Source organism: Ictalurus furcatus, chromosome 22 (assembly GCF_023375685.1).
Source record: "Ictalurus furcatus strain D&B chromosome 22, Billie_1.0, whole genome shotgun sequence".
NCBI classification, from domain to species: Eukaryota; Metazoa; Chordata; class Actinopteri; order Siluriformes; family Ictaluridae; genus Ictalurus; species Ictalurus furcatus.
The window spans coordinates 18,949,979-18,961,649 of record NC_071276.1 but is presented as its reverse complement, the minus strand read 5'-3'; the positions used below and the strand labels follow the sequence as shown (position 1 = coordinate 18,961,649).

Below are 11,671 nucleotides of genomic sequence, written 5' to 3'. Positions count from 1 at the left end.
ACGGTGTAGAAATAAATACTATATAACTACGATTCACAGACCAAATCTGACATCATCTCGACTTTTAGAAATGTCTTTTCTTAAAACTAAAATAAATAAATAAATAAATAAATACATACATGTAAACATGTTTCCCCGACATTAAAACTCTGACGCATCTCAACTGCCTTTTTTTTTTTTTTTTTTTTTTTTTTTAACAATGCTGCCGAATTGAAGCCAATTAAAATGTTGTATAGGCTACAGCTAGCTAGCTCTATAAAAACCCAAATTTTCCGAAGTTATAAATAATAATAAGAATAGCCTAATTGATCAATATTACCTCTACTTGATAGGATTTATTTAACAGAAAAGGAAAGTTTGTTTCTTTCCTCGTTTTATTCATTCACTGTTCACAATACAGTTAAGAGATCAGCAATTTGTGATTTCAGCTGATTAGTAAACGATTAGGAAATGTCGTGAAGAGCCTGTGAAGCCAATAAATGTAATAAACAGTGTTTAGCTTGTGAACAATCTTAGTTTCTTTAATCTGAAATGATCTAGATAAGCATGTTAGTCGATCTTACAAATAAAGATTGGTGTTATTATTATTAATAATAATAACGGTAAGTTATTATTATTATTATTATTATTATTATTATTGTTATTATTATTATTGAAAACACTATAGAGGGGATTAAACAGGCTCTAAAACTGAGCTGATACATTTAAAAGAACATAATCATGGAGTTTCAGACTTTGTGAATCACATTTTCCGTTTTCTCTCCTATTTGACGCCACATTAACCATCCCTGACAGACATTTTGTGCTGAACATAACACATCATAGTAAATAATAGCCCACCAGCACGACGATTGGAGCTCAGAATATTTATTTTCAAATGACTTTGTCAAATATATAGGTATAGGTGCATATATAAAGCTCTCGGTTTCATCGAGTTGAGATTTCAGAGGTCTAAAATAAGCTTTCGGGGTCATGAAAAGTGCTCATCTTTTCCACCTGTCTAACCCTGAGCAGCCCTGGGCTGTCTGACTGCAGCTTTAACACAATACTCAGTTTGTCATTTATGGCTAATGGAGGCTTACTGAAGTGGGAGGACAATAAAGCAATGACCTCTGTGACCTCAGGAGTTGAAGTGTTAGTACTATGGAAGGCAGGTACTTGTTGTCAGAGACATTTATTGACTTCTTGAATGACTACACTGTTAAAAAGAACTTATTAATATGTCAAAATAAAATGTACTATTTTGATATAGACCAAGACTGTCGCTGGGGTGTAGGATCAAGGAAACGTGTAAAAGTATATTAATGATTTAATAAACAAACCATGTCTTCTTGATTATACCATCCCAATGACCTTTGTTTCACAGAGTGCTTATTATTATTATTATTATTATTATTATTATTATTATTATTAGCCTATTTTAGACTAACCAGAAGTTCCAAAACTTTACAGTCACTGATTTACAATTTACAGTTTTAAAATAATGATCACAGACGATATATATTAATTTTATCCAGATCAGAGTTGCTGTTTAAACTTATTATATTACCACGTCCTTTTTCATGTATTTGATTAAAATTGCCGTTAGGTTTGGATTGTCATTGTGTATGCTTGTTTTTTTTTGTTTTGTTTTGTTTTGTTTGTTTGTTTGTTTGTTTTCTTAAAAAGTGGTTGAGCTTTCTAATAACTAAAATAACCTTTAAGAAAAAAAAAGAAGTGCGACGATAATACTGAATAATAATTAAACCAGTAATCTGTCAATTAACCTATTATAATATAAAATAATTCCTGTTGAATTTTATTTGTCATGAGCATTACAACAAAAAAAAACCCTTATGAAAATGAAGGTACATCGACTAGACACTAATTCTAGGTAGTACATCGGTTTCATACGATTATTTTCGGACAAAAGAAACAAAATCGTGCATTATACGGCCAATAAAGTACATATATATATTGTATAGGTGGCATCTCCGCGCATGCGCAGAAACACTGGCGAATTGATTTATTACAGATAGCGGAAGTCTTTGTTGGGTGTATTCGAAGTCTACAGGAGACGGAGGTAGGAAGCCATTATCATTTCGGGGAGGGGGGAATTGGGCCAGAGGTCACGGACAAAACTTCGAAAGGATGTCCAGAGATGACAAGGACCGATTTTATGAAGGTCCGTAGTGAATTGAAGTGGTTTTGTCTTCCTCCACCTTCCTCCGGCCGGCGACTCGCCCGCTGTTATTTTTCCTCTACAAGAACCCCCCCTCTCTTCTTCCTGTACAGTCAGATGGGATATTCCAAACTGCGCGAGGCGTTTTGATGTTTTCCCGCCATTTCGTCTGACAGAAGAAGAGTCGCGTGAATCCCCGCGTGACTGAGAAAAAAAAAACAACCCTTGAACTTGAATTAATATTAATTTATATTTAATATATATATTATATATAATTTAACAATTAACTTATTACTTAAACGCTATATGTGAGGTAAATGATGACATTTGAATGGGAATAATGCGAGAATAAAAAAAATAAAATAAAAAAAAGACGTCATAGGAAATGTAGTTTCTGGCGGGAAAATTTTTGATAATGGCGGGTTATAAAATGCTTTGGTGTTCCCTGCACTCTTAGACGTAAAGGTACCACCTTGTCACTGGGTTGGTACCATCGATGGTACATCTTTTGTACCTTTAGTACACATTTTACCTTAAAAATAAATAAATAAATAAATAAAAGTTACGGTAAATAATTGGACCACTGATGTACTGCTAAAACTTTACTAAAAGCTAAATATACACCACATATACCTTCCTATATAAAAGTCTCAACGTACTACCATACAGACAATGAAAAGTGCCGATTGGTACCTTTATTTCTGAGTTTTTATTAAGGAGTAATAGCGATCCTGACATATAGCGATGGTGAATTTGTGGAACTACAGCACACACCCAAATTTAAAAAAAAAACAAAAAAAACACGAATTTATTTAAAAAACCAGTTGACTAATCCGTCACACTCTCACTGTTTAATTAGAACAGATTTCAGTGTAATAAAACACAATAACACAATCAGTGTCGCCATTCATGTGCCTGCTTCAACAGATCTGTTTCTTAGCTAAGCAGGCCCAATGAATCTTGCTAACAAACAGGCCTGTCCGTGCGCTACTGATTAACTTGGTGTGATGAATGCAGGCGGGGTCAGTCCACAGGGCAGCGTTTAAGCTCGCCACCGGTTTCTAAGAAAACAAACCATGAGTTATGTGCAGCCGCTCAGGTGCGACTTGAGTGCGCAAATACAAATCTATCGGAGCAGGAAAGTAAACAGTGTAGACGGAAAACGGTTCAGCTTTGTGGCTGACAATATAACGGATTAAAACACAGCCAGTTTGTGTTTGTGCGGTATTAAGTTGACCATGCTTGATGAATTGAAACAATACGTTTGACCTTTTGAGCTTTAAGCTTGGTAAAGACGGTTAATGGATTACCTGACAAGAGATTGTTCATTACAGGATGCCACTTGATGTAGAAGTGTTTCAGCAGTAATGCTGTATGCTAGCTCCCAACACACATCAACCCAACATTATTTATTAAACTCTAACATTTTCCACTACACACCACTCAGATGTCATTCGACTTGGCTTACATTCCAGTCAAAGAACTGCCAAGCTTAATGAACCCGTGTGAATGGCGAAGAACATTCTAGACAATTCCCAACATTCGCACACAGGTATGACGAGCCCAACCCAACATTTGTGTTTGATGGTGTTTGGTGAAGGATGCTCCGTCACTGTGTTCTGGGACTTAGCTCAGGCCTGGAGTGCAGAGCAGATGGAGGCTTGTGTTAACTTCAATAGCCACAGATAAACACAAAGAAATGGGAGCCATGCTGGAACACATGGCTTGAATTATTAGGCATATGGTCTCTGAGTTTTCTGAAAGTATTCTTAAAGACTCATTCCATTCACGTCTCAGTTATTTAATTGATTATTATTGATTGTTCATCCTTCTGGCTGGAAGTACAGGGCTGCATAAGAACCCCAGTCATAAAATCCATCATCGAGCTTTGTGTGTATCTGTGTGCCAAGCTCAAACTTTTAAGCCTGTTCAAAACCCACTTTTCTTGTAATGTGATGCAAGTTAGCAAGAACCTTTGAAGAGGGAGAAAACTGCTAAGATGCTTCGTTGCAACCTTAATATCCATACAGTCGCATTTTGTACCCAATAAGTGAAGAAGGTTAATCTATAACTCAGCTCTCTGTGTAAATAGACCAGAGACTGATGCGCTGATCCTTAGAACCTGCTGCCATCAGACGTCTCGAAGGCTCCGGATGGTCGGAGAAGGCCACGCTGTGAACCAAATCTTTGTGGTGCTGCAGGACAGCAAGCGGCTTCATCTTCTTCCAGCCGAAAATCCGCACGCTTCCGTCCCAGCCGGCTGCCGCTACGATCTTACCGTCACCACGGATACGTAGACGGGACACCCCAGGATTGGTCAGTGGCACGGAGTCCTGAATCTGTGGAGCCACAAGGAAGGAGCTCAAGGTTAGCTGGGATGTTTGGGCTGGTTGCAAACGATCACAACGGCCAGTTTGGAAGAGCAGGCTTGAATTATACGTGTATGCCATGCTAACACAGTGGTTAAGGTTCTGTCCTAGTGCCAGGAAGCTTCAAGTCCTGTTAGGACTTCCAGAGAACCACTGTTGGGTATTTGAGCAAGACCTTCAACCTTCAACTACTTAGTCTTGTGCTGGGATTAGATTTGGCGTCACAGTAATTTGCTTCGGATAAAAACATCTACCAAATGTTGACGTAAGCAGAGTAGTGGCAAACTTCTTAAGTGGCACCAGAAACAAAGGGGTAAATTAAGAGTACCTTCCAAACACTACAAGATGTGTCTATGTCTTACTAGTATTCCTTCTAGAACATAAACAATTTAAAGAAACAGCCTAAACTATGGCTGTTATTTTCAAGTCTTGATCCAGACCTTGGCAAGCTTCTACAAATGGCTAATTAGCCCATTACTTAGAATAAATTTGGAATTGGAACTCCAATATATCACAAACTAGCACATGGAACATGCTGGTAATCTTTGCTTTCACACAAAATCTAAACGACTCAAGCGTCGCTCGGGTCAACCGGCCTCGGATAACGAAGAGGAATCACCGTTTAAATTTCCTGATTGGTAAACAAGTGAGACAAATGAACTTCTTGTTTAGCAATTCAAATCACTGTGAAGTCACATGCATAAAAAAATGAAATGAAAAAAAAAAGAACAAAGCAAAGATCTGTGACCAGATCCACCAATCAGCTGATGCGATGACAGATTCCCCTACGAACTGGCAAAGGAAATCCGCGCACGGCTCCAGCGATTCACTCGTCACCCGCTAAACATTAAAACGTTTCTCCTACGACTATTTGGTTTGGAGTAAAAAGCGTAAAAAAGGCCTGGCTAAACTATCTTCGACAGACAGAATCTGCAAAACAGAAAGCTAAGCTATTTTGCCGAGAGCTTTCATTGGGAGGGTTTGTATTTCTTGAAGCGTTGCCTTTGACAGTAAAAGCTGTGCGCAGCGGCGTAAGGGACCCAATAAATAAGGGGAAGAAACGGCCTCCTGCTAAACGTTACCGATCTACAGAGCCCCTGTGATCTACGGCGGCTCGGAGACCAGATAAATCTCCATAATGGGCAGCACTGTGACATATTGTAAAGTATTACAGCAAGATCATTATCTTCCCTCGCTCTCTGGTGCGAAGACACGAAGGTACGTGCAGCACGAACGGCCACATGCCGTATGCTCTACACGTGTGTGTGTGTGCGCGAGAGATTGAGTGAGCGGACATAAGTCTTTGTCTACGTAAGTGTATGCATCTGTTTAAGGATGACCTATTCACATGCACACCCATATGTGCAACTATAATGTGTAGATCTGTATTTATTATATACACATTTGTGTGTGTTTGTAGTCTTTGGCAAGAGACACTGTATAAGTAAATAAATGTGTGTGTGTGTGTATATATGTGTAGCAAGACTGCATGTATTTGTATGCATAAATATATCCTGTATGTGTTTATATGTATGCATATGTGTGGTACATAATATAAACACAAATAGTGTATATATATTAAACACGTATAGCATAGGTGTGTGTGTGCGTATAAATACACATGTAGCATGTGTGTATAAGTGTGTATAAGTGCATTCATGTGTGTATGTTGTGGAAAAAGTACATACTGTGTGTAATTGTAACGAATATACTGATGAATGTGTACACGTGCATGCGTGCTTGCATGCCCGTGTGTGTGTTTTGCGTCTCAACGAGAGGCATCTGGTCTCGATGCTGGAATCAAACGGCCGAGCGTAAAATCGACTTCATAAGCGTTGTCCGGAGAGACTGATGGACTCGTCTGCGTTTGGAGACAATGAAGGATTTGTCAGCGTGCTCCTGCTCCTGCTCGCAAAATCAGAGCCATTCGGGCGTGCATGTGGAAGATATAAAGCAGCCAGGTATTCCCAAAGCGAGAGAGGAGAGGAATGCACTGGCAAAAGCACTGCGTGTCAGAAACGCTAGCAAACATCACTTTAATGCATGGGTGAAAAAAAAAGGGGACAGCTCAGATAAATGGTAATACAGGCTCAGGATCCAAAGCCCATGATTCAAAAATACAAATCCCTCCTCCCTCCCCAATGCAGTTTTAAGCATAGACAACCAAGCAGTTTTAGTTTTTAGCAGTATTAACACTTTCATAGAAAGTTCATAAAAAAAGAACCTCTAAGCAATTTGATAGAAATTCATGTTAAGCGTGGTTCCGGTTATGGATATGGGTGAGGTTCAGTCATTTATATACATTCACATACACATACACATACTATTTGTATAAAATATGCAGGATTGCCAAGGTTACAGTTATGGTTGAGTTTTGATGGGGTTAGTGCTTAGCAATTAAACAAAATTCCCAAAAAACAAAACTTAACATCGTGGACGAGTATTATCAGTCTCAGCGTTTAACAATTTGTTGGAATTCATATAAAACAACTAGAAAAGTCAGAATAATTAACATTACCAGTAGTGTTTTCGGCACAGTTCTTAGAAATCGACATAATCCAGTTTGTATGAATGGTAATCCATTTTAGCAGACTTAGCATTTAGCAATTCATAGATATTTATATAAGCCAACCCGAAATGTTCAGAAGTTAATATTACCACTATGGATGGGCATTAGTTATTATGAAATTTCCATTTCTACTCAAGTCCCAATAAGACAATCCAAAGAAACTTGAACTTCGTCGTCATGGTCCCGATCAAGAACAAAAGACAATTTACAATTTGTAGAAATAAATAGTACCACAATCAGGGAATTAATAATTACCCCTATAATAAATTGGGGAATTTTAGCAAGTCTTAGTGTTGAGCAATTCATTAAAATTCACATAAGCTAACCTGAAATGTTTAGAAGTTAGTGTTATGGGTGGGCATTAGTTATTATTACATTTCCCTTTCTCTTTAATTCCCACACCAAACTATCCAAAGAAACTTGACCTTGGTCATAGGGGCTCCTACAGCATCGAGTTGGCTTGATCAAGAACGGAACTCAATCAGGGATTGCGAAACATTGAGATCTGAGGAGCAACTTTCTCCCACGGACAAGAGGAGGAGGAGGAGAGCGGGTGTGCAAGAAGGAGAGAGAGAGAGAGAGAGAGAGAGAGAGAGAGAGATGGATCGCTCTGCACTAAAGCTGGTATGCTTTGCCCTAAATGGTCCATCTGGTCCGAATTACTGCGCTGATAATGATGGGTTAATGTGCCTATCTGTGTTTGTTTTCCTTCCCGTAGTTTGTGTCAGGGAAATACATCCAGTTCATTAAGAGAACATACCAGGATGATAAAACGATCACAAGAAAATAAATAAAATAAAAAGGAAAGACTTGCAGAAAGGTGGGGAAAAGAGAGATAACCCTCCTCCCCACCCCCCTCCCATTTAATTTCACTGTGTAAACACCCTTTTACTTTTTACCCTTTTTATCAGAGATGCACCTGGATTTCGGACACCATAATAATCTGAATAATCCTAAAATATCATGGTATCTACAAAACCATGCTGAAGATTCTGATCAGAAATATTAGGGTATTTATTTATTTTATAGGTTAAACAATTAGAAAATAAACAAAAACAAAAAATTTGTACTTTAAAATAAAAAAAAAAGGCAAGGAGAATTGGCAATAGTTAATAATTTCCTTTGCTGTCCTGCTTTCCCTGTATTATGTATCATGTCCTTTGTTAACATCCAATCAGCATCACCGTGTCATTATTTGATCTGCATCCTATGTATCAGAAACATATAGACAAAATAGAAACATTACCCCAACTGTGATCATCTGCATTGATACCCAAATCGGCTTCATTACCCTGTTTTGGTATGTAATCTATGACCCTTTGTTGGTACCAGTTTGCATACTCTGATTCACTACCCGTTTGACATCCCATGTGTTATTATCCAAGCTTCGTTCCCATGTTGGTACCTGATCTGCACTTTGTCGGTTCTCGACTTGAACCCCGATTAAAATAGGAACAAGTTCCCTCTCTGTGTTCCCTCATGTTTGTACCGAATCTTTACACCTGATCTGTGGCCCCATATGATATTGTTCAATTTGAGCCCCAACCTGCATTCTGTATATATTCATTCTACACTCCCCTGTGTTGTACCTAATCAGTGTACAACCGACGTGTGCAACCCCACACTGGTACCCAACCTGAGCTTGCAAGTACAGCACCCGGTGTGTTACCCCTTCTTTGGTGTCCAACCTATGCTTGCAAGTACAGCACACAATCTATTACCCCAATTGGTATCCAACAGTACCTATTACCCCCATTTGCTACCCCACACTGGTACCGGACCTTCCAAGGATAGTACCCGATGAGTGTTACCCCACATTGGTACCTGACCTGAGCTTCCAAGGACAGCAACGGATGTCTATTACCCTACACTGGTACCCAACCTGAGCTTGCAAGTACAGCACCCGGTGTGTTACCCCTACTTTGGTGTCCAACCTATGCTTGCAAGGACAGCACACAATCTATTACCCCAATTGGTACCCAACCTGTACTTGCAACAACAGCATCCTATTTGCTATCCCACATTGGTATCTGACCTTCCTAGGATAGTACCCGATGAGCGTTACCTCACATTGATTCCTGACCTGAGGCTCCAAGGACAGTACCAGATGAGCGTTACCCCACATTGGTACCCGACCTGAGCTTCCAAGGATAGTACCTGATGAGAGTTACAACAGCATCCTATATGCTACCCCATATTGGTACCTGACCTTCCTAGGATAGTACCCGATGAGTGTTACCCCACATTGGTACCTGACCTGAGTTTCCAAGGACAGCACCTGATGAGAGTTACCCCACATTGGTACCTGACCTGAGCTTCCAAGGACAGTACCCGATGAGCGTTACCTCACATTGATACCTGACCTGAGCTTCCAAGGATAGTACCAGATGAGTGTTACCCCACATTGGTACCCAACCTGAGCTTCCAAGGATAGTACCTGATGACAGTTACAACAGCATCCTATATGCTACCACACATTAGTACCTGACCTTCCTAGGATCGTACCCGATGAGTGTTACCCCACATTGGTACCTGACCTGAGCTTCCAAGGATAGTACTCAAGGACTGTTACCCCACATTGGTACCTGACTTGCTCTCACAAGGACGCGTCATGTCCAAACCAATTACAGACCCAGGAGCCACCTCAACTCCACTTCCAAATCCAGTAAAGACATTCAATCGCTCCAACTCACCCAACTTCACCTACCACCACCTGGTTTCATTTCATCCAGTGTATTCAAACTGCTTAGCCACCTCTAATCTAATCTAAGCCATTTCCATGTGTGCATCTCCAAGTGTGATTTTCTGTTTGGTTTTTTTCAGTCTTTTGACCTTTTGCTTCATCTTCTGAACTACGAGTTTGCTTGTCCTATATTGATCTAGAAATCTGATCGATCAACCCTGAAATTTAGCTTTGTTTTTTCCTAGAAATTTGTGTCCACATTGGTGTATATCTGCTCGTAGAACCGCTAGACAGTAGATGATTTTAAAACGTGGATCCAAGAGCAACTACATGCTCCAAAGATGGGGAAGACTCACCAATTGTTTTATCTCATGTTAATGTTTTATCTCATTAATAAAAGCTGATTAGCGCTCATTAATAAGAAGCTTTCTCCTAGGAGACATGGCTCGAATACTAGAAAAATTTCTGCAACCAGGTTCCAACTATTTTATACATCACTCTTTAAGATCCATCATTCACAGTGTTGCCCAAGTATTTCTTCCAAGCTGGGTTGAGCACAAGTATGTAATATTAATCTCTTTCTAACACACACACACACACACACACACACACACACACACACACATACACACATGCACACTTGCCAAAAACTCCAAGTCCTGAGCTGTCTCAGCTTTGGATTCCCAGCCGAGTCCCGAGACTTTTTCGTGGACGTGCGAAACGAGCCAATAAAAATGCTCACTACAGTGCATTCTTGGCACAGGTGTGATGGTTTGTTTAGAGGGGGGGGGGGGGGAGGGGAGATATCTGAGTTTGGGCACAGCTGGATGACTTCACGCTGACACAGTGAAACAACTCATCACCACTTTGACAGAAAGGTGCATGTCCGTCTGCAGGGGGGGAAACACACACCGCTTATTCAGAAACACACCACTGCAAAACCTGTGATTAAAGTCTCCTGACACCTGGGATGCCCAAATCCCAGCTTCTTACACACGGAAAAAATGATGACTACATCGGAGCGGTGAGCAAGAACAACCTCGTTAATGAGGAACGCTTCATCGTGATTACTCCTGCAGCTGACAGGTGTGTGTGTATATATGTGTGTATATGTGTGTGTAGTGTACTTAGGGCATTTTCATTTACTTCCATATTATTTTCTTACACTATACTACTACTATTTTATGATTAACAATATATTATTAGTATTTTACTATTTTTTAATTATTATTAACAACAACAACAATTGCTGCTGATGAAGAAATTGGTTATAATAATAATAATAATAAACTTTATTTTATAGAGCGCCTTTAAAAGCAGCTTCGCAAAGTGCCGTACACAAAATAAGCAGTACACAGAAGAAGAAGAAAAAAAAGATAAATTGCTGTTCCAAACACTTAAATAAAAATGAATACTTGATTAAGGTACTAAATATTACACATATAATACAAGTTCAATTATGAAACTGAATTATGAAAATGTTATTTCTAAGCAGTGGAAATATCAACAGTATAATATTAATATTTATATATGAAGCCTGTTCTAAGGATATTTATTTTATTAAATTATATTTAACTTGTCCATTAAAATGAATCTTGGTTAATCTCTAATAAATCACATGGAACTTTTAATAAATGAAAAATACTACTACTGTAGGTATCCAGAATATAAAATGAATTCATGTTATTCCTACTACAACAATTACACTTGTACATAAATAGATAAATATGAGTACTTTAATAAGGTACAGTAAGCTGAATATTATAAGAAATTAGTTTAAAGTGACTTAAAAGTTTTAAGTTTAATGTGATTATTATTATTATTGAACTAAAGACTACAGATATATACATCACTTCATATTTAACATACATTCTGCACTCTTGACAGAC

At 38.8% G+C, this 11,671-nt stretch overlaps 1 protein-coding gene across 3 annotated transcripts in view; it reads right to left on the bottom strand.

The window, feature by feature from the left end:
* Positions 1 to 1,676: 1,676 nt before the first annotated feature.
* The window catches only part of gnb1l (guanine nucleotide binding protein (G protein), beta polypeptide 1-like), a 39,986-nt gene continuing 29,991 nt past the window's right edge, over positions 1,677 to 11,671 (bottom strand). For 2 of the 3 annotated variants that reach the window (XM_053654303.1, XM_053654304.1), the window contains one exon: positions 1,678 to 4,500. In XM_053654303.1, the coding sequence (XP_053510278.1) occupies positions 4,234 to 4,500 (267 nt within the window). In that variant the 3' untranslated portion in view covers positions 1,678 to 4,233. Of the gene's footprint in view, positions 4,501 to 11,671 lie in introns of all 3 variants that reach the window. The other variant, XM_053654305.1, reaches the window with a different exon arrangement.